Raw genomic sequence first — 24468 nt, forward strand, 5'->3', positions numbered from 1 at the left:
CAGGCTGTCACAGCAACTCTTTCACAAAGAGACGAGAATCACATTCTTTGTCTTGCGTGAGACAGAGACTCGATGTGTGCGTGCTCCTTTATTGTGCGCCTTTAATCGGACAAGCTTTAGTGACAGCAGTGTGTTCGGACGGTCAAGCGATTCGCCCTTTTCTATCGGATTGAAAGTGACTTCTGTTTCTAAGCGACAAGTGTGTCAACATTGACTCTTGTGTCAACTGCTTTGTGTCAGACTTGTTAAGAGTCTATTACACTAGTTCTGTAGTTTTAGTTTGGTTCTTTATCATTATAAACGGTAACTGTACCGTTTTATTTTTATTTTCCTGTTTCCTAATTGTGCTTGTCTGCTTTTCGATTTTCTACTTGCTTATTGTTTGTTTTCGCTGTTTACCTAGTTTGTCGTCGGAAACAGTTCCTTGTCTCTTTACTAGTTAATTTACGCTTGACGTTGTGTTTCGTAAAGTGTCATATATCATTTTGGTTCCATCACTGTTTTGTATCTCTTCATTATTTTGTTGTCTTGCTTACTGGATAATTAGCTGATTCAGTATCAATAAGTATATTGTTTAATTAAACAAACAAACAAACAAAAAACGCCCCAAAACGCTACTTGAGCTTAAATATGAGTAGCTCTCCTACTACATGGCCAACAAAACAGGGTCTCCGTGTTGGGCACCTGAACATTAACCATGCTATAAATAAAATCAATGATATTTCTACAATGCTGTTAAATACTGGAACAAGTTTTCACATTTTTGGGATCACAGAATCAAGATTAACACCTCAGATTTCGGATTCTGACGTTGTTATTCCAGGTTACAGTACGTTACGCAGAGACCCTCAGCAAAGTAAAGAAACTGGTATACTTTTGTACATAAGTGAATCAATTAGTTATACACGAATAATACACCTTGAGAACTTCGTGGAATCTGTGTGGATTGAAGTTAAGTTGAGAGGAGCACCTCCACTCCTCATAGGATTTTGTTATAGAAATCCCGCAGAGCGAGCAAACTGGTCAGATAACTTTACACAGATGTTAGATGCAGTTCTGCTCGAGTCAAAGGAAACAATTCTGTTGGGAGACTTTAATGTTGATTTGCTTAAACAAAACAAGCAGTGGGTTGATATGATTAACCTCTATAATCTTAAACAAATAGTCAACACTCCCACTAGAGTCACATCATCCAGCAGTACTCTGATAGATCATATCTATGTTACTGATCACCATAATATTGTCGAATGTTGTGTTCCAGCCAATGGTTGCAGCGATCATTTTCCTGTCTGTTTAACATGGTCAAGAAAGGGTGTCAAAATTCCTAAAGTTGGTCACAAGACAATAAAATACCGCTCTTTTTCTCAATTTAACGAAGACACCTTTCTACATGAACTTTGGAATTCCCCACTATCTGATACTTACAATTTTACGGATCCGGACGAAGCCCTAACACATTGGCTTAGTGCCTTCAATGACATATACGATAAACATGCTCCGTGGAGAATAAAGAGAGTTAGGCACATTGTAAAACCTAAATGGTTTGATAATGATTTACAACATGCCATTGACCATCGCGATTTTTTAAAGTCGGTTGGCAAGGAAGAGGAATACAGAGAACAGAGAAATAAGGTAAATTCACTTAAACGAACAAAAAAGATAAAATATTTTCGTGACCTAGCATCAAGTTCAAAGCAAAACTCAAAGAATATATGGAAGGCAATAAATGAACTTACGAATAAAAAGGCTGCCAGTCATCCGAGTTGTATCAAGGACATATCTCCCGATGCTTTAAACACACATTTTTCCAAAATTGCTGAAAATGTGATTAAAAATGACAAGTCCAAATTAAATGATTTGAAAGTTTTAGAAGAATTTTGCAAATCAAAACAAATTTCATGTCAAGCAAAAATTCCCCTTCTTACAGTACCTGAAGTTTTTCACGCACTTACACACCTCAAGCAAACAGGCACCCGGGGGCTCGATGGGCTTGATGGTAGGATTCTTAAATTGTCAGCCCCCGTAATTTCTGAAACACTTACCTACATTTACAATCTCTGTTTAGACAAAAAAATATTTTCCAGTCGCCCTGAAACAGGCTAAAGTCATTCCTCTGTTTAAATCAGGTGACAAAAGAGACCCCTCAAATTATAGGCCAATTTCCATTTTGTCTGTGTTATCAAAACCACTGGAAAAGCATATCAACAAACACATCCTAACACATTTCAACCAAAACAACTTATTCCATCCTAAACAATCAGGATTTAGAGCTAAGCATTCCTGCCACACTGCCTTAATCTCTCTTGTTGATCAGTGGTTGGACAAAATAAACGATAATGAATTCTGTGGTGCCATTTTCGTAGACTTTGCAAAAGCCTTTGACGTAATTGATCACACATTATTGCTTAGAAAATTCGGTTTGTATGGCGTCGGATATGATACTATCAATCTTGTTAGTTCATTCCTCTCTGACAGACAACAGACAGTTCTTACAAACACTAGAGCATCGAGCATGCAAGCTGTAGATTACGGTGTACCACAAGGATCGGTATTAGGACCTCTGCTCTTCTCAATATATGTTAATGACCTCCCCCTTTATATTCAACATTTATGTGAACTTTTTGCAGATGATACCACAATTCACTCCAGTAACAAAAATTTAACTCGCTTATCAGAATCCCTCCAAGGAAGTCTAAACCAGCTGACAGAATGGACTGACCTAAATCACATGTCTCTTAACCCAAAGAAAACCAAATATATGATAATTACAACTAGACAAAAACGACAGAATTTTACCTCAACTGGTCCCGATTTAATGATTGACGGCAATATAGTGGAAAAAGTCGACCATCACAAAGTTCTAGGTGTCCACATCGATAACAACCTGTCTTGGTCAACTCACATTGAACAACTTAGTAAATTAGTGTCAAAGAAAGTGTACCTCTTATCTAGAATTAAACACTTCCTTAATTGTCAAGCCAGGAAGTTATTTTTCACTGCTCATATTCAGTCTCTTATTGATTACGCATCCACTCTATGGGACTCTGCAAGTGATAATTCCCTAAAGCTACTCAGCAGATTACACAAAAGAGCGCTAAAAGTAGTATTACTCAAACAGACTACTCTCACCGACTCAGACTACATCAACATAGGGGTCCTACCTCTGAAGTCAAGAATGAATTACAACAAAGGAATAATGATGCATAAAATTATGACAGAAAATGCACCCGAAACCATTTGCTCAAAGTTCTCTTTGAAGAATTCGCACCACTTTATAAAACTAAACACTCCTCTTCCTAGGATAGACCTATTTAAATCAAGTCTTGTTTATTCAGGAAGCAGCCTCTGGAACGCTCTTCCGGACGCCCTGCAGCAATCCACCAACACGGATTCTTTTAGAACCAAATATTCTTTCCATTTAATGAACTCTATGAACAAATAAACTTGATTGGTATGTTTTCTTTGTATACAGTTGTTCATTATCGGAATTATGGTTTATTGTGACAAAATCACGAAGATTTGGCTCTGTAATACATTGTTTTGCTGAGCTAATGTATTGTTGGGTTACTTTCCGTTTATCTTCATTGCTTTACACCCAATTTTGAACACTACCTTATGATCTACAATGCTTCTACATAATGCGCTTCATGTACATAAACTTATATGTTCTACCATTAATGTTTTTATGTAACCTTTTTTTCCCTAGTCATAGTTATAGTAAAATAGTTTAGTCCCTCTTTAGGGCGAGGGCCAGATGCAAACAAGAAGAGCAAACGCTCGATCGAGTCACTTTCGCAGTTCTGAATATTATATGAGGCATCAGATGGACAGGAAGAAATTGCTATTCACAACACAATGAGTCACGTTCACATAAAATTTGAGCCCGGTCACTTTTATAGTTTCCGAGAAAAGCCCAACGTTAAGTTGTGTGTTGCCGAACAGAAAAGGCTAGTTATCTCCCTTGTTTTTCTGATAACGTTCGTAAAAGGCTACAGATGTAAATACTTTGATGTAAAGAATAATCCTACAAAGTTTCAATCACATCCGATGAACTTTGTCAAAGATATAAAATGTCTAATTTTTCCTTTGACGCTGACCTGTGACCTTGAAAAAGGTCAAAGGTCAACGAAACCATCGTTAAAGTGTAGAGGTCATTGGAGGTCACGACTAAACAAAATATGAGCCCGATCGCTTTGATAGTTTCCGAGAAAAGTCCAACGTTAAGGTGGTGTCTACGGACGGCCGGACGGACGGCCGGCCGGCCGGCCGGACAGACTAACACTGACCGATTACATAGAGTCACTTTTTCTCAAGTGACTCAAAAAGCATATCTATGCTTATTCTTGTCACCCTCGAAAAATAAAGATTTGTCATTGTCATTGTCATTGTCATTGTCTGTGTCCGAGTCTGCGCTTGCACGCCGCTCGTGTCGTGTAGGGCCTATGTGCATGCCTGTGTAAGTTGTTGCCTCCGGTTTGTGCAATAGCTTCAGTGCTGACTGCAACTTGGACTATTCTAGCTGCTGTGACCACAGAGATATAGAACTCTGTGGCTGTGACTGAAAGGCCCGGAATGATGAACGGGAAATAATTAGTTAAAAATAAAAGCCGTGGGAAAAACTAACATTCTGTTGTCTTCTCGACGCCAGTGTCCAATCAAGTAGGCCTACTCGGTAAACAATCACCTTTTAAGAAGAAAAAAACCCAGGAACTAATCAACATGTTATTTTAACACTTGACGACACGCCGCTAAAAATAAACCGCTAAATATAGTAACTGAGGTCAACCCCGCTAGCATAAAACATCCCGCAGCGCTGATGCAAGGCACAGAAACCTCTAGCCAGCCATTGTGAACCATCGTATCAGAATTGGAGAAATTCTCGTGTGCTAGTAGAGTCTACTCCGGACTCCAAATTTATGTCAGGACCAAGACGAAGGAACGTACAACATAGAAAAATGACGCGACGAACGCGAACGCATCACCGTCATCTCGGCGGCCGAAACTCTCATTCCTCAGCCTCGACATCCAAGTCGAAACAGTCAGAAATTCTTCAACAACCGGCCTACACCCCTCATTGCCGGCCTCGACACGACGAATGGGAGAATCTTAGACAAGAACTCTCCGAAAAATGCTTTGTATCAGCCATGTAATTTGTACGTCGGTCGCGATTTCGTTGTCCAGGTGGCTGACTGGCTCTCCATGTCGAAGTTGATAGCAGACGACCATTCAGGGGGGATAATGCACAGTGATTTTGTGCTGACAGCACCGCAGGGAGAGTTGCAGTTTTCTATGGGGGCTTCTCGTCTGCTAACACTGCCGAACGCTGGAGGGAATTCTGTGCTTTCTGAGGCGTTGTCTTTTGAACTGCTGCAGCGATGTTTCAAGGCCACCTTGCTCAAGGTAAAGATTCGAGAAATGGTCTATTGTTGATCATGCCATGACCTGTGTGTGTGTGTGGAGGGGGGGTGCGCAACCCCCCCCTCCCAGCCTAAACATGTACCTCACTTATTTAAATGTTTTTATTTTTGTTTATTTTATGCCGTTTCATGCACGGAGCGACCATTTTCCTATCTCAGAATATGACCTACCTATCAGCTACCACAAGGGGGCCCTTGACCATGCACTGGCAACCCCCCCCCCCCCCCCCCTCCTCTTAGCCTAGTCCGGCCCGCGAATTTGCGATTCCTAAACGCCACACTGAACTGTGTGTGCATGTATCATTGTATGTGTGTGTGTGTGTGTGTGTTTGTGTGTACGTGTGTGTGTGTGTGTGTGTGTGTGTGTGTGTTTGTTTGACTTTGAGTGAGACAGAGAGAGAGTGTGTGTCGGTGTGCGTGTGTGTGTGTGTGTGTGTGTGTGAGTGAGTGAAGGGGGAGGCAGAGAGACAGACAGGAATTGACACAGAGAGAGAGAGAGAGAGGGCTGCATGATTTTGGTAATTATACATGTATTTCAACCCAAAAAATGAAGGGGAAAAAAATGTGTTCTTAACAGAAGTTGTTGAAGGCCTATAACCTGCATCAACATATACTCATTTTGTTTCCGTTCCCTTTACCATTTTGATAAAATTTGATTTGGGGGATGTTCCAGTGTAACTATGTACTGTATTATCAAATCAATTGTATTTAAAACATGCTGTGTCTTTGTGTCATCAGACAGAAATGGAGGTTCAGTACTTTCCAATGGGAGGGTCAATGACGGACTACGTGGTCTCGGTGTGCGGTCAGCGGATTGCTGTCTCGGTTACCAGAGCCCTCAAGTTTGGCGGAGCGACCTTCACCTTGGAGAATGCCACACATCTTCTGCACAAGAAGTTAAGAGGTGAACCTCATCAAAACTAGGCTAGAAAAGAGAATGTGAAATTTTCTTATGTTGGAAAAACTAGTCCTACTCTCATCTTGAAAGCTGCCACATGAGTGGCTTAGGCTATATATCTCAAAGTTGAATAGCTACAATTGCGTGGCCGTTTTTGTTAGTCAAGCGCATATCACGTTCAAGTCAATTTTCCTTATTTTTACTTCGGTTTGAAGTCAAGTGTATGACTCTCTCTTTGGCCTTATTTGGGGAAATAATGTTTTTGTAAAATATGCAATGAAGAATAAGGGGTCTAGCTGTGAGTGCGAGTTGGCAAAGACAGTTTGTGTGTGTGTGTGTGTGTTTAAACTTATTTTTTGTGGGTTTTTTACTTATTCATTTTTTCCATAAAAACAAAATAATAGTTCAGCACAGAGAGAGAGAGAGAGAGAGACAGAGAGAGACAGAGAGAGAGAATGAAAAAATAAATAAATCAACGAACTACGAAAAGCTAGGCTCATACTCACACGCTATCATTTGTTTGTCTCTCTACAGGTGTGGTCCAGTCCAGCAGAAACGCAGTGGACAAATGGAGCAAGCAGATCCTCCACGTGTGGGCCACCTCCCCGTCTGTGGCCGACATGCTCACCATCGCCTACCACACCACCGTCAACTCCAAGGTCAAGGCCAACACTGTGGTTTTGGTCACCACAGCGACAAAGTCCCCCTTCATCTTCAGCAACGGGTGACCTTGGTTCACCTTGACCCTTAAGGTTAAGGTCAAAATCTCAGTTTCTGGCACCATTGCCACAGACTCTCCGGTAGCTATGGCAACAGCTGACCTCTTTTTGCCTCTCTGTGGAAGTAAAGGTCAACTCCATGCATCGTTCTTGACATTATTGATATGGTCCTGGTTTAACTTTATTCCAAGGTGACCAGTCTTCACACAGGCTGCTTGAAAAAAAACTGTTGGGTATCTTGTGTAACACATTATCTGCGTCATGACAAACATAAGCAAGCGGGTAACAACAGTGTTTTCAAGCAAAGAAAGAGCTTATCAGGCCAGGAAAGAGGTGCAAGAACCACAGGGAGACAAAGAATCACTTGAATCAGTTGATCATCTGGGGTGGGCGAAAAGAAAAGCAGAAAAAAAGAAGGAACAAAAGAAAGAAAACAGAAAAATACACTAAAGAGACGAACAAAACAAGAGAAAAATCTCAAATTTGCAACCGTTTCCATGAAGGACAATTTCATGTAGACTTCTTAAAGGTCCTTGTCTACATTTTTATACCGAAATCGCCATTTGACGATTAAAATGCAGAGTCTATTATCTACAAATATCAACAATACACCCCCTTTCGATCAGAAAAGACGAAGCCAGTGTAGCCGTTTGAAAATTCATTGTAGTATTCCAGCGTAGTACTCATAGTAGGATATCCTTATTTGGAAAATGCCAAGCGCAAAACTCCTCTCAAATCCCGTGCATTTCGTGCGTTTAAAAAAAAGCGTGGACAGCGCTCCAGTGTCAAACTGTTGCTACACTTGTTTGGGCGTGGCTATAAGCATAGTGACATGAATTTGATTGGTCAGTATTTTTAGGCAAAGCACATGTTCTCAGCAAACAGATCAAAACAAAATATTGGAAGCGTGAGTCACGCTATACCCCAAAATAAAATATTTTTTTACATATATTTTTTTTTCTATAACTTTTTTCCCCATGGTTCATTCATCATTTGACATAATTTTGTATCAAAATCTAACCATAAGATTATTGAAAAAAATTAGCAAAAATGTAGACGACCACCTTTAATTAACACTTGCAAAATGCAAGTTGGCTGCAAAGAACAATCAAAGAATCTCACATCTGCAGCTTTATTTCTATTAATTTATTTTTTTAAATAAAGCACGTTAGATATCCAATATCTTACTATAAATTGATTGTCAATAAAATTCTCAGGGTTTTGGTTTCTTGCCAGGTATTTCTTCATTTTGTCATCAATGCTTTTACAGTATTATGTACAGTCTTATCTTCACTCTTTAGTTTTTCTGTTTAGACAGTATACTCTTCCGTTGTCTGAGTGCCGTTCTAATTTTTTTTACTTCTTTGTTGCATTTATTTACATGGCTTGTGTGCAATATATACATATGTATTATATAATAATTCATTTTATACAAAGTAACCGTTCTTAGTAACATTAGTACTCATTGTCTGGTTCACTGTATGCATTCATGATCGTAACTGATCGCCCCATTAGATTTCCTTTATTTTATTGAGTCACTTGAGAAAAAGTGACTCTATGTAATCGGTCAGTGTTAGTCTGTCCGGCCGGCCGGCCGGCCGGCCGGCCGGCCGTCCGTAGACACCACCTTAACGTTGGACTTTTCTCGGAAACTATCAAAGCGATCGGGCTCATATTTTGTTTAGTCGTGACCTCCAATGACCTCTACACTTTAACGATGGTTTCGTTGACCTTTGACCTTTTTCAAGGTCACAGGTCAGCGTCAAAGGAAAAATTAGACATTTTATATCTTTGACAAAGTTCATCGGATGTGATTGAAACTTTGTAGGATTATTCTTTACATCAAAGTATTTACATCTGTAGCCTTTTACGAACGTTATCAGAAAAACAAGGGAGATAACTAGCCTTTTCTGTTCGGCAACACACAACTTAACGTTGGGCTTTTCTCGGAAACTATAAAAGTGACCGGGCTCAAATTTTATGTGAACGTGACTCCCAGTGACCTCTACACTTTGACATCTGCTTTGGTGACCTTTGACCTTTTTCAAGGTCACAGGTATGTCTTGAAGGAAAAAAATTGAAATATCATATCTCTGAAACTATTCATCGGATTTGATTCAAACTTTATAGGATTATTCTTTACATCAAATTATTTACATCTGTATTGTGTTGTGAATAGCAATTTCTTCCTGTCCATCTGATGCCTCATATAATATTCAGAACTGCGAAAGTGACTCGATCGAGCGTTTGCTCTTCTTGTTTGTTTCTGTCCTTGTGTTTGTGTGTGTGTATGAGTGTGTGTATGAGTGTGTGTGTGTGTCCTTGACGAGCCATTTTGGTTGTGTACAAAATCAAGGGGCAAAGTGTGTGTGTGTGCGTGTGTGTGTGTGTGTGTGTGTGTGTGTGTGCGCGCGCGCGTGCGTGTGTGTGGGTGTGTGTGTGTGTGTGCGCGCACAAGTGTGACTGAAAGTGTGTAATCAACATGTTCAGTGTGCATTTAAAGAGATGTAATTAAATGAATATCCATGATAAAACTGAATACATTATTGAACAAAATGGTATGCCTTTTTTTGCTTGTTTTGTGTTCTTTTGGAAGTGTTTATGTTTCCTTGGCAAAATCATGTCAATTGGTCTCTTTTGTGCATGTCTGTTTCAAGTTTAACGTCTTCATGTATTAGTGTGGATATTGTCAATCACTAAAACCACAACTCAATCAATGAAGCTTTATATATCGCGCATATTCCGTGGGTACAGTTCTAGGCGCTCTGCAGTGATGCCGTGTGAGATGAAATTTTATACGGCCAGTAGATTGCAGCCATGTCGGCGCATATTTACCTTTCACAGCCTTATTCCAAGTTACACGGGTATGGTAGACAATTATTAACTGTGCCTAAGCAATTTTGCCAGGAAAGACCCTTTTGTCAATCGTGGGATCTTTAACGTGCACACCCAATGTAGTATACACGGGGGGTGGTTCGGACACCGAAGAGAGTCTGCACACAAAGTTGACTCTGTGAAATAAATTTCCGCCGAACCTGGGATCGAACTCGCGCTGACAGCGGCCAACTGAATACAAATCCAGCGCGCTACCAACTGAGCTATATCCCCGCCCCACAACTGCACAGCTTTGACATGACACAGATCTTAACACACACACACACACACACACACACACACACACACACACACACACACATGCACGCACATACACTCTCACACACAAATGGTGACACAGTGGCACACACACACACACACCCACCGAGGAAAGGTTATATGCCACACACAACCACATTCACATAAATCTGACCATCATGATCAGGTTGATGAAAGAGAGAGAAAGAGAGAGAGAGAGAGCTAATTAGAAAGATATTAATAAGCTAATTAGTTAATTCGGTGAACAGTTTTCTTGAACTGACTACCAATAAATGGAATCAGTCATAGAGTTATCCATCTTTCATTGTATTGTACTGAAAAAAACCCACAATTTAACAAAGAAACAAACAACAACAAAAAACACATGAACAAGTACATGTACAAAGTACTGCTATTTAAGCAAGCGGCATAAAGAAAATAACAAAAAGGGTTGAGCTAACATTTCAAGATCAAACCACAATACTTTTTGAATACATTTCACTGAGCTGCCAAACTAAAGAATGGTTAAACAAATCCAGATTTAAGCACACAATCTACCCAAAATTATAAGCATGAATGAAATATTCATTTCAAAACAGACAACTTACTTATGGAGAGTGAAAATCAATGCTAGTTTTATGGGTACTGTAGCTCACATTTATCCAAAGAAAAAAACACAGCATTTCATTTCATCAACAACAAAAAAAGGCTGGAGCAAAACAAAACCAAAGAAAAAACTAAACCTGATCAATTCTTACTACAATCCAAAGGAAAAAAATCGCACATAAAAAGTTACTCCATTTAAACATCACATGGGTTACCGTATATCAATTCGTGGTTTATATTTCTGTCATTTTAAGTGCTGTTCACATGGCAGACTTGCAACCAACTTTTGACCAACTTAAGTCGTTTGAAAATCGCTCCCGAGTCGCAAAAAGTCTGCCATGTGAACAGCCCCAGAGATTTTGATATGACTCGGCCGTGACTCGTCAGCGACTCCAAAACTTAGTTGAGCACTGCTCGACTCAGCCATGACTCGTCAGCGATTTTGTCTTATCGCGCTTACTGATTGGTTAGCTCTAGCCACCGAGTTATATATATATATATAGACGTATACATCTCTCTGGCTCTAGCCTTCCCTTCTCCGAAAAACAACGAGGACAACCCTGAAAGGCTAAGTCTGGCGAGACTCGCCGCTAAAAACTAGTTTGCGAGTTAGTGCTGTTCACACGGGCAGCAACTTTGATTTGACTTGCCGCCGACTAAAATCGCTTGAAAGTTGATCACAAGTCTGCCCTGTGAACAGCCCTTTAGAGACACATACACATAGGTTACAGGTTCATGATATCTGTTTTCATTGAAGCAATTTCTATCCAATGGAACAGACATCATTTAAAAAAACAGTCACAAATAGAATTCGTAAAAAAAATCAAATTTTTCAGAAAGCCGTTACAGTTAATTGAAAGCAATTATTAAAAATAAATGTTAAAAATAAAAACACCATTGTCACTGTTTTCATCTGCATGCAAGAAATTAACAAAGCCCAAGCTATTTAAAGGCGCATTGAAGCACCCACTTTGACGCAAACATAGACACTAGGGATTGTACACTCTCAAAATCTAGTCTTAAAGAGATCTATCAAAGCATTCGACTTCTCTGACTAGGCTTTCTTCACACAATTTACACTTGTCTCCAGAAACTGACATTAACGTACCTTTTGGATCTGCTAATCTCATGCAATGGCATGCTAACCAGCCAAGGCAATCCAACTATAAAGAGTATTTTCAAGCAACAGCGTAGCAATATACAGTGCACTTGATGTTTCAGTTGCCAGCTCTTTTTAATCATACTGCATATCCAAAATATTTGACATTTAAACAGACACTGTATCTAATGGTGACCTCAGAGGCAACTTTTACATTCTTAATGTGACCTAACAATTGAGATCAACAAGATACTCAACCCTTTATTAGGCTGGAGGTTAATATAAACAATTTAAACAATTGAAGCAATCCGGAAACCTTCCTCTTATTCCCCTCATAGTATTTTTCCAAACATTGCCTAGAACTTTATTACAACATTGATTCATTGTCTAACCATAACCAAAGTACAAAAGAGGCCTCAATATAATATAACAGTCTTACATAAGCCACACCAACTGCAACCTCACCGCCTACACGGCTAGCTGGGCTCGGAAAGAACTATTCAACTAGTTCATTCAAAATACAAATACAGTACCATACAAAACACTTATTAGTTTCTCACAAAAGAAACCTATTCATACAAACGGGGACTAAAAAGTGAACAACTCAATATCAAAACGGTACCAGACAATGGCAAAGCTTGGAAAATGTACATCTTGAAAAAAGTCATAATACATCAAAAAAGAAAATTATCCATATTGTACATCTTTCAACGGTGCATCATAAATCCTCACAATGTTATCCTTTCTTTCCCCTATCCAAATTCACACCACTTCCCAGTGCCAATTTATTCCATGATAGAGCGATATTAAGATTATCAAAAGTGCCAAAGAAGAGCTGTACATGCAAGAGTGGCAACACAATTCAGACCTCAACATTTACAACAGCATATATCACACAATCGAGAAGACAAAGATTAGACGATCACTTTACTGTCTACGCTGCCCACGTTCTACAGGACTGCAAGAACCTCAGTCCCTTGAGGACAGAGACTTGGCCTAGGCCGACGACCCTCCAAGAGAAGCTGCACGGCCCCGTGGAAGCTCTACAAAAGATCACCAGCTTCATTTCCAGAGCTGGACTCCAAGTGTAAAGGTGATCGAGAAGAAGAAGACTTTACTGTCTCACATTAAAAATAAAAATAAATCTGAGGATGAAAGTTGCTTGTTAATTTCAATGCTTGTTATTCTCTCAGGTGCCAGGAGACTGGTTCCGTACAACTCTCGCTTACTCTATTACACATGTCATATACATTTAGAGCGTTTACTTCCCTTTGTGTATCAGATCTCTAAACAATGCTCTGGCTCATTTGTTTAAGATTCGTATGTCTCAAATAAGCTAACACAATACACAACTCTGTCTCAAAGCAACAGAAGCTTGTAGACGTTTCCATAACAATATCAGTACAAACTCTAATGGATATCATCCTCGATTCCTCAATCATTGATTGTTCTAAAGTGTGGAAAATAATTCGTGTTCATCCGTTTAGCGGGCACACAGGTCTTATCGATCATTCTGCCTCGTTTGCATGTTGGGAATTTGTGTGTTTCTATAACCCACCGAACTCTTGACATGGATTACAGGATCTTTTGCGTGTATACTTGGTCTTGTACCTGTGTTTTACACACAAAAGGGGAATAGGCACCAGCAGGTCTGCACTTTAGTTGACCCGGGAGAAAGAAAAATTCTCCACCCTTAACCCACCAGGGCGCAGCTGGGATTTGAACACTCAGCCTTCCGCATTATCCACTGGCCCAATGCGCCAGACCACTCATATACATACCTCAAGGATTTTTTCAAACACACACATACACATACACACACACACACATACACACACACACACACACACACATACAAGCATCAAGGCAGTAAAGTGATAAAAAGCGCCAAGAAATTGTATTTGCAGCAATCAAACTACTGTATATCAGGAGTGAGGTTGTTTGAGCACCCTATCACCCTGAAACGGTCTTTTGATCAGAGCTGGAAGCTATTGGACCATAATTGTCACCAGAATATAATCTTCTTTGGGTAAGAATACTAATGGGGGGAATGAGATATTTTTGAATCACCAAATATTACATCAATGTTCCGATATAACACTTATACATAATCTACATTATCTCAATATACTGGAGCAAAATTGTGCACAATATTTTGAGACCTCAAAGAAGTCTGTGTCACAAAATATATAAATCTATACTTCTTTTTATCTAAACTTTGCCAACATATATTAAAAAAAAATTCCCTTATCACAACCTACAATATTAACAAACAAAAACATTGCTGAATGCTGACATAAAGCTTGAGGAAAGGAATAGCAGTTCTTTAGAACCAATATAATGCTGCAACACACCTCAATCCATACCATTCTTTCTTTCTTTTCTTTCTTTATTTGGTGTTTAACGTCGTTTTCAACCGTTCAAGGTTATATCGCGACGGGGAAAGGGGGGAGATGGGATAGAGCCACTTGTTAATTGTTTCTTGTTCACAAAAGCACTAATCAAAACATTGCTCCAGGGGCTTGCAACCTAGTACAATATATGACCTTACTGGGAGAATGCAAGTTTCCAGTACAAAGGACTTAACATTTCAACATTTCTTACATACATGTACTGCTTGACTAAAATCTTTACAAACATTGACTATATTCTATACAAGAAAAACTTAACAAGGGTAAAAGGAGAAACAGAATCCGTTAGTCGCCTCTTACGACATGCTGGGGAGCATCGGGTAAATTCTTCCCCCTAACCCGCGGGGGGTTCCATACCATTCGTTATTTGGCTAAAAGTAATTAACTCTGGTCATGAACGTAATTTCAGACCCCTGAATCCAAGCACAGACAGTGCAGAGATACAATATCAATTTTAACATACAATGGAACCCCAGTCTTAAGACCCCCCCCCGAATTCTTTTAAAAAACTTTTTTCTGGTCATAAAGCTCTGTAAATGTTCCTACATTTTATTAAGACTCCGTCGTTTTTAAGACCTGGTTTTCTCAGATTTATGGAGGTCTTTTTGTTTGTTTGTTTGTTTGTTTGCTTAACGCCCAGCCGACCACGAAGGGCCATATCAGGGCGGTGCTGCTTGGACATATAACGTGCGCCACACACAAGACAGAAGTCGCAGCACAGGCTTCATGTCTCACCCAGTCACATTATTCTGACACCGGACCAACCAGTCCTAGCACTAACCCCATAATGCCAGACGCCAGGCGGAGCAGCCACTAGATTGCCAATTTTAAAGTCTTAGGTATGACCCGGCCGGGGTTCGAACCCACGACCTCCCGATCACGGGGCGGACGCCTTACCACTAGGCCAACCGTGCCGGTTTATGGAGGTCTTAAAATGGGGGTTCCACTGTACATAAACCGTTTAACATTGCCATTTGTTTGTTTGTTTATTTGTTGCTTAACGTCCAGCCGACTACGCAGAGCCATATCAGGACGAGGAAGGGGGGGATGAAGGGGGCCACTTGTCAAGCGATTCCTGTTTACAAATGCACTAACCGATTACTTGTGTCCCAGCAGGCTTTAGTAAAACTAAATTAATACCTACTGGAAGATTACCAGTTTCCAGTATGTTAAAATAGGCTTAACCTATCTACTGCTGGACTTATATCAGAACACTAACAGATTAAACTATACATGAATCGCGAGACAAGCGGCAAGAGAAGAGATTTTTGGAAAAAATACAGGTGAATGAGCAAGAAGGCAGAAAAAAGAAAAGAATTCATGAAGAAAAAGAGAGCATGACAGGAAAGAGGAACCAAAAATCTACCTAACAGCAAACTAGAAAGCTCCTGCGGTTCCAAAAACAGGAGGGGCCTTTAATTTCATAACCGCAGTGCCCCACTGCGGGAACATTGCCATTAATTAAGCTGCAAAGACATAGAAAAGCCAGAGAAGATTAAAGATATTCCTTCTCAAGGAAATGATCATGTGCACACCGCAGTTCTCTCCAGACAGTGTTACAAGTGAGAAGCGCCTTGATCAGTCCACTTAAACATATACACAAAATCAACAACATGGTCGATCCATGTGTAGAGTGGGACCAATGTTGTTGAATTAATTTTGCAGATTGACTTACACAGGCTTGTCACTTTCGGAATCAATACATACAAAAATGTGAACTCTGCACAGGGGGCAGCAAGGCTGTTGATTTTTGTTATGTGTCCAAGCAGAGTGATGATGTTATCACACAAGGCAAGGCCAGATATAATCAATTATACCAGAAGGACTATAGCTTTCACATGTGACACACAAGGCGCAAGTCCCTGTACAATAAATCTTCTGTTTGCTCAAGAAAAAAACACACAAACACACACAAAAAAAAATCCCACCACAAAACGCTTGCTGCAGCCAATGCAAACATGGGATGCTGGTGTACAGTTGATGTCATTGTCAAGCTGGTGAAAGTATGCTGATGTCAAGTTGCGACAAATTTGATAAAATTAAGACATTGTTGTCATGCTGGCGTGTATATGTCTGTTACATGTTCATTGATGTCAAGATATGGTGTACATGTACAACTAATGTCATCTGGTATTGAGGAAATGTATGCATAGATGCCAAGCTGCAAAACTGATGAGAATAGAGGTGTAAAGCTGGTATTTATCTGATGTATATCTGATACAAATATATGGATTATCAAACTACTCTAAATTTGATATGCATCTCGAACTTAGATGATTGCTAATGTCATGCTTGATTGTAAACCTGACAGAAAACTGAAGATCACATAAATGTGTTATGGAGCTGGACTAAAAAAAACTGACATCACACACCTTCCACTAATGTAAATCTGATATATGTAATGATGACAAAGCACTCCCAGATAAATCGGCAGAGCTAATACACACAGACAGATTCTATGATCAAGGGTCCCAGGGCCAACAAACAGCATAGATGGTGCAGAAACAGATATCAGAACCCAAGCAAAACATACACACACGGAAATTGACATAGTTCAAACTTATACCTCAGATTACACAAGCACGACAGTGTCTGATGCAGAAGCTGATGTCAAGAGCAAGGTCAAGCTCAAGCCGACAAAAGTCCAAAGAATATCTAACACAGGCTTTCCATTAAGCGAATAAAAAAAGATTAAAAAAAAGCTGACACAGCACAGTGTTGAGCCGACGACGACATCAGTACAAGATAAATTTGGCGCTGAATGGCAGAAAAAAAACACTCATGCTGAGAGGCTTAGCTGATATCGACATGGATACAAAATAAATGTGCAGCTGAATTGCAGAAAAAAACACTCATGCCAACATCAGTACAAGATTAATTTGACCCTGAATGTCAGAAAAAAAACCCGCTCACACTGAGAGGCTGGGCTGATATTGATCGACGTGGATACGAAATAAATGTGCAGCTGAACGGCAGATCCCTCATGCTGAGATACTGCTCTGCACCGATATCAACATCCACACAAAATACATTTGGCGCTGAACTGTGTAGCAAAGCACACTGATGCTGAAAAGATGGCAGGTGCAGGTTATAGTATAGTGAGATTCATGAGCGATGTGTTCCATCCTGCGCTAGCTTGTGGACAGGTCCTGCAGCCCTTCGGACAAGGTGTCTTCAGAGGAGTCGGTCAGTTTCCTAATGTGGAACGCTCGCTGAACATCTGCTGGCAGCCCACAGGTGCCGTCCCAGTGAGCCACGTGGAAACTGTGGGACTGGAAAGAAAGACAAAAACAAACCAATTGTAAAACAGTGGAACCCCCCTTTTAAGACCCCCCTGAATTTAAAGGCACAGTGCAGCTCACAGCCTTCGTTTTGCATTTTTGTTGCAGCTGAGTGCATTTACAGTTCAAAAATCCTCCTATGGTAGTAAAACAAACCCAAAACTACCCAACGACGACATCTGTGAAGCTCGACAGTTTCTTGTTCACGCGAGTGCATAAATTAACCTAGTTATTACGTGGTGTTTGGTCGGAGTTCGATTCAACTGAGTGATTCCGGCCTCCATTTTGTTTTACACAAACTCATGATGACCTCTGACATAGTTTGCTAGTGACGTGTCTTTTTGTGCATGATGTGGTGATCTACCTGATCTAAATTTAGATCCAAAAATAGGCCAAGACCAGCCGGGTCCGAGTACGAAATTAATTCGTAAAAAAAATCGCAGTTCTTGACTCTTTGGGTGCAAGTCAATGAAACTTGGTAGTTCTTCTAACGGATAGCTGCCTGAGGTATGACTAAAAGACCCAGGGGCTCCGTGCAGCTGGATTTGACAAGTTCAGTACCTTTAAGACTTCCTCTCTTTTAAGACCTTGCTTTTTGAGATTTTCTGTTCATGACCTCTGTAAATGTACCCCCATTTTAAGACTCCCTCCTTTTTAAGACCTGATTTTCTCAGATTTTTGGAGGTCCTAAAATGGGGGTTCCACTGTAGACGAATCCTGAAAATTACTCGGTCAGGTTTGTATTGGTTGTGAAAGAATGAATGCCCTTGCTTTTTACTAGGACAAACATTAGAGGGGCCAATCACTACTCAACTCAACTCAACTCAAATTTTATTGGCTTCAATTTTCATAGAAGAATTTGTCTTGCGCTTGGGAGAAAGTAAGAGTATAACATATAAAAACAGCATTCATATCACATTTCATGTATCACACACAGTAATCACTAGTATAAGCCTACAATTATCACATTTGTACCTGTATCATACATGCAAATAAATAGTATCACATTTCCACGTATCACACACAATATATACATTACATAACATACAGCAAGCTTCCATCTCCCGCGCCCCCCCCCCCCCCCCCTCCCACACATACATATCCTCGCACGTGCGTCGACTCCATACAAATGACATCATCAGTCCATTAACTAAAATGCACAATGACTAGTAGTGGGTACATGATACTTAATACGTGAGGGGTGTGTCAGAAACACGTGGACAGGAGCACGTGTGAAGTTATTCGTCAGAGGAAAAGCAAGGGTATTCACTCTTTCACAACCCATACAAACCCGGCCGACGGAGTTATTTCCGAAAATGGTCTATTCAATCAAATTGGGTTTAGAATGTAACAGATTCTCTGATTGGTTACATTACCTGTGTTCAATTCTGGAGAACACTGGCAATCCGCTCATTGAACACCATCTGTGTTCATACGTTGCACCTCCTATGTACATTGTGTTTTGAACGAGTGGGCTTTGATGTGTATATGAACCATTTTAGGCAGTCATACACCATTTTCAGGGGTTGTGTGCTGAGTGTTTTCATGTTTCCATAACCCATCGAACTCTGATTACATGATCTTTACCGTGCGTACTTGGTCTTGTGTCTGCATGTACACACGAAGAGTGATAAGGTACCAGCAGGTCTGCACATAAGTTTGACGTTGTAGATTGGAAAAATCTCCACCCTTAACCCACAAGATATTGTCATTTCTATGTTGTTTTCTTCTTTTAGGATCACCACTACATAACCTTACAGTTTGTTGTTGATTCTAAACATGCTCATTATATACTGTATCTATAAATTGTTGAAGAAAACACAGTTAAACCAAGGCGCGGATGGGATTTGAACCCCAAGCCTTTCACACAGAAGCCCATCGTCTTAACCACTGGGCTAAGGCCCCTGTACGTATGTCTGACTCACCAGCTTGACATTTCTTTTCCATTCCTTGTTACACTGTCCATCACACACAGGGCAGGTTCTGACCAGAGGAAAGCCGCCACACTCCGGGCAGTTGGAACCAAACTTGCCGTCGTACCAACACTGCCCACACCTGCACAAAACCATAAGATCTTTGTAATAATCATCATCCCTGGTATTAAAGACCTCACAATAAACAGTTGCTTCTTTATCGGCCCTCCCCCATCCAAATTTATGTCAAACCTATATACAAGAATCTTTGAACTCTTTCCGGCCTGTGCCCGACAGTTTGTCGGGCGCCTCTTTGCATGCAGCTTTCTCCACCTGCGCCTGACAAATTGTCAGGCGGTGACACGCATCGTCTCTGACCTTGTTTCTGATCTAAATATAAAAGACAGGTCACAAAGCAAGGGAGGTAAATCTGTTCCCACTTCCTTCTTCTTTGTTAGACACTTGCCGGTGAACGAAAATCGACCGATTGAGTGTTTTTTGAGCATTTTTCCTGCGAAAAATAAGCAACCAATGCTTGTACTCGTTGAAGTTTTCCTCGACGATGACAGTGATTTTAATCCCGAATGCGACGTTTCTTCGTCTCAATCGAGTGAAACAAGTGGTGATTCGAATGCACAAGACCCGAGAGCAGGCTTCGATTCAGTTACAGAGTTAGAAGCGTTTTAGTGAAGTACCCATCAGATTTGCGCTACAGTGCCAAAACCCTCTAGGCAGGTGAGGCTGCTGAGCCTCCACTGCAGTCAGGGCTGATAGGGTTAAACATCATGTCTTCATTATTTGCAGCTAGACCTTTCACTTCACCTTCTGTGGCCTCATGGTGCCTTTCCTCCCCTGCCCGGTATCGTATAACATACTCTAGTCCCTAATACTGTAATAGGCAAAGTAACTAGGGGACATGAACCACCATTTATTGAAGACCTCACACGATTAATTATCACTAGTATGCTTACAGGTTATGGCTCTGCTGGCCGAGTTTACATATCTCAAAGAGAATACATATTCTTTTGATCATCGGAAAAGAGTAACTTTCCTGGTAAAGTCTAAAAAATCAAGTTTTGTCATTTTTAAAAACTAATTTCTGTAATTTTTGAATGGTCAAAAAGAATTCTGGGGTCGGGAGAGAAAAAAAAAGTCAGTCCGGGAATACGAAATTGAATTTCTTTTTCTTTGTCTTAAAAGATGAAACGGAAGACAAATGTATTCATACAAATGGCAGGTGTCGATACGCCGCTGGTAGGCCTCTGACTGCATCATCTGCTCCACCTCTTCCTTGGCGATGCCGCGTCCCTGCACCCCTGGGTTGGTTTCCTTGAAGTACACTGTGGCTGTTGGTCCTCCAAGAACCTCATCCACTGTATGAACGAAAGTTGCGTGAAAAGAAGTCGACCGTTAATTAATTGTATTATACATCATGATATTAAGCAGGCTGTTTACAAACAAATCATTGTGAAATAATCGAGCTGTATCAGTCAGTGTATGAAAATAACTAAGGCCAAAAAAAAAAATAGGTCTGTTTACGGTAACCCGACCGACCCTATTTTTTTCGCGCGACCCTAGACTTTTTTTTGGCATTTGGGGAAAAAATAAATTTAAAAAATCTTGGGTTTTTTTGCAAAATAACGTAAAAATATGGTTTTTTGGAGAAAAAAAATAAAAATAAAAAAAAATCCCGACCTACCGACCCTATTTTTTTGGCCTATGTTACCGTAAACAGACCTATTTTTTTTTGTTGCCTAATCTGAGTTGAACATAGAGTAGAACCTCCATTTTAATGTAACCAAGTGTACGAATATAAACACTCAAATCACCTTTGGACGCAAAGCCAGTCAAACAGGAGTCAGTTTGGGCGAAATAAATAACCCCATAAATACTGCTGTGTGAACTAGGCCGGCAGACAACTCCACCAGCGCAGAGCTGCTGTGAAGGGAGGCTACTGCATCACCCTGTCACACTTGCCCCTGCTTGAATGAACTGTGTCCCGAAAGTTCTGAACTATAGACCCGCCAATCAATTTATAAGTCCCTCCCAGGTTCATTGGGATGGGAACAGCATGGACATGTACCAGTAGCCATGACAGGGACATGTAATCAAAGAGTAAAGGCTGAAAATGCAATTTACAAATCAGCGTACTCTTTTGACAAGACACATATTAGTATTCAAAACAACTTGCCTTCTTGTTCTAAAGTGGAGCCTGCTACGTCCATGGCCTCATCCTCTTGATTGTCAATTTCATTTTCAGCAAAGCCTTCGTCCTGCACTGGTGGTGGTACATCGCCCGAAGCAGCCATCACGATCTGTATGATGTAATCTGATCTGCAAGCAACGTACACCTGATACATTGTAACCCTTGCCTCCAAATCTACATGTTAACAATAACTAGCAGGCACACACAAAATCTGAATTCCGAAAGTTCTTTAACTTCTGAATAGGTTTCATTAACAATGAACACCATTTTAAAAATGTGTAACAAAAACATTACCATGACATCATTACTGATGAATACAAGTTTATAACTTCACATGTTTAACTTTAGGCTGTGGCTGCGGTTACACCTTTTTCAAGGCGTAATCCTACTCCGACATTCTATAGTTACGGCATGACGTCATTTTGATGCGGATAAGCGAGTATAACTGTCGTAACCCGCTTGCTAGAGACTCCGTCACACACACACACAGTAAGCATAGGTGACAGTCTGTGCAAGAAAGCGAGACACTAGTAGATCTAGATCTGTCTGTCTGCATGTGTAGCCTACTTACAGGGACACGACTGCCAACTAGTCTCGGCCCGCTCAAAATAACAATGACCGAGACTTTCAGTAATTCCTTCGCGCGACGTCTAACCCTCTTACGCCATAATGTGACGTCTTCAAATGTTAAAGTTTCTATCACACACACACACACGCACAGACAGACAGAGTTTACCATCGCATAGGCTACACTTACGTGAGCCAAAAAGGAGAAAGTCTTAAACTGGGGGGTCTTAAAAAGGGGGTTCCACTGTAATTGCGTAGCCACTGCATTAACTTTAAGGACTGTTTGTTTGTTTGCTTAACGCCCAGCCGACCGTGAAGGGCCATATCAGGGCGGTGCTGCTTTGACATATAACGTGCGCCACACACAAGACAAGAAGTCGCAGCACAGGCTTTGACATGTCTCACCCAGTCACATTATTCTGACACCGGACCCACCAGTCCTAGCAGTGTAGCACTTACCCCATAATGCCAGAGGCCAGGCGGAGCAGCCACTAGATTGCCAATTTTAAAGTCTTAGGTATGACCCGGCCGGGGTTCGAACCCACGACCTCCCGATCACGGGGCGGACGCCTTACCACTAGGCCAACCGTGTTGGTCTTTAAGGACTGGTTCTCAACAAACTTTAGACACAACAATAAAAAAATTTAAAAAAAAAGGTTTTTTGTTCAACAAAACAAATTAACATTGCAAAAAAGGAAAAATCTACAGAAACCAAGTTTTCTTCATCAACAGGTTCACAATTACATGTTTTTTTCTTGTGGTTTTTAATTTTACTGTTGTTGGGGGGTACCTGTTGCTTAGTCGTGAGTTGGATTTACACATACACAGCAGCGCAGAGAATAAACTAATAAAAGCACAGTAAGTTCTCAAGGAATCAAAGGCATGACAATCTCGCACAACATCATGTACATGATCCTAACGCTAATGCTGTGATAGGAAAAGAGAGTAGCAAACCTACTGACCGTCTGAGTCAAGTTCTGTGCAGGTTCCTCGACGTAATATGCCCTTAAGCTTTTGTTTCTGATGGCAGTACAAATAGCTAGTCTATGATAGCCAACGCTTATAATTCTCAACACATTATACAAAACGCAGAAGCTGAAGAGGTGCCGTCAGTGGTGCACGATGAAGTTCACGGGCTCTGAGGAAGACATCTTGTTTACGTCCAATACTGTTTTGTGACTGTCGTAATAGAACTGTAGTATTTTATTGTTCAGTAAACCTATGCAATTTGTTGACGTTATGTCAGAATCTAACCTTTAAATATTTGGAGCGTTACCTAGAAATCAAAAAGAGTTCTTTTCTACTATTTAGTGAAATTGATGATCACTCCTCGATTGCGACATCTCGAACCCGCCACGTTCGAAAACGTCTGCAATAATGGAGGCTGCATTAAAAGAAGTGTTCAATGTTCATCGAAATGTTGTAAGAGGTATGTTGTGGATATATTTGCGATTTTATGTTTTTCTAATCCACATCAACTCTCTCTTCAAATCCTTGTCTTGCTAGAAGCGCGCTACATTCACTAAATTGCAATGCTGATTGTTTTTCCATGGATCCCCCATTACCATGTTTACACACACACGGGTAGTAGTCCAGTGGACGATACCTTCGCCTGTGGGTAGACACAGTAAAGCAAACAAACACACACTTAACACACACAAACAAACACACACAGTGACACTCACTGACACACACACACACACTCGGAAAACAGTGACATGACACACACAAACACACAGGCAATATCCCAAATTTACCCCACCAGAAAAATATAATCACCAAATATTCAAGACTGCACATTCCATAAACATATTACTGAAACTAATGGGACAGTCCCGTACACCAATAAACACCCATGCAATTTTATTTCAGTATCACCCATCACAATAAATTGCAGTATGCAACACAACATGCACTTAATATATAATTCGTTCTGAGCTGGCAAAATTTTCCAGCGAAGTGTTTGGTGTAACTCTCAGGCATGGGAATAGTCCGCCGAAAGGCACACTTCCGCCGATTTTTTTTTTCTGCCGAAAAAGCAAAAGTGTCCGCCAAAAAAATAAATGGGGGAGGCAAAAATGGTTCTAAAAACTGAATTTAATGGCAAACTTGGAGCTTAGAATGATGACACCAAATTGCACCATTTGGGTTCTTTGGAGAAAATAAAATTCCGGGGGGGTATGCCCTAAAAACCCCCCTAGCAGGGCTAGGCGCTTCGC

General features: G+C 40.6%; 2 protein-coding genes across 2 annotated transcripts; one reads left to right on the top strand and one right to left on the bottom strand.

Moving 5' to 3' along the window:
* Nucleotides 1-4783: 4783 nt before the first annotated feature.
* Nucleotides 4784-9590, top strand: LOC138980186 (AAC-rich mRNA clone AAC4 protein-like). Its single transcript, XM_070353021.1, has 3 exons — nt 4784-5400; nt 6156-6321; nt 6850-9590. Exons 1-3 carry the CDS (start codon nt 5200-5202, stop codon nt 7041-7043), a joined length of 561 nt encoding a protein of 186 aa, XP_070209122.1. The 5' UTR covers nt 4784-5199; the 3' UTR covers nt 7044-9590.
* Nucleotides 9591-10430: 840 nt separating this feature from the next.
* On the bottom strand, nt 10431-23404 carry LOC138980188 (uncharacterized). Its single transcript, XM_070353022.1, has 5 exons — nt 23212-23404; nt 21668-21810; nt 20705-20849; nt 19489-19618; nt 10431-17554 (listed from the first exon to the last, which is right to left on the bottom strand). The coding sequence occupies exons 2-5, from the start codon at nt 21783-21785 to the stop codon at nt 17414-17416; spliced, it is 534 nt and encodes a 177-aa protein (XP_070209123.1). The 5' UTR covers nt 21786-21810; nt 23212-23404; the 3' UTR covers nt 10431-17413.
* Between the last annotated feature and the right edge of the window lie 1064 nt (nt 23405-24468).

This window comes from Littorina saxatilis, linkage group LG11 (assembly GCF_037325665.1).
Source record: "Littorina saxatilis isolate snail1 linkage group LG11, US_GU_Lsax_2.0, whole genome shotgun sequence".
In the NCBI taxonomy this organism is placed as follows: Eukaryota; Metazoa; Mollusca; class Gastropoda; order Littorinimorpha; family Littorinidae; genus Littorina; species Littorina saxatilis.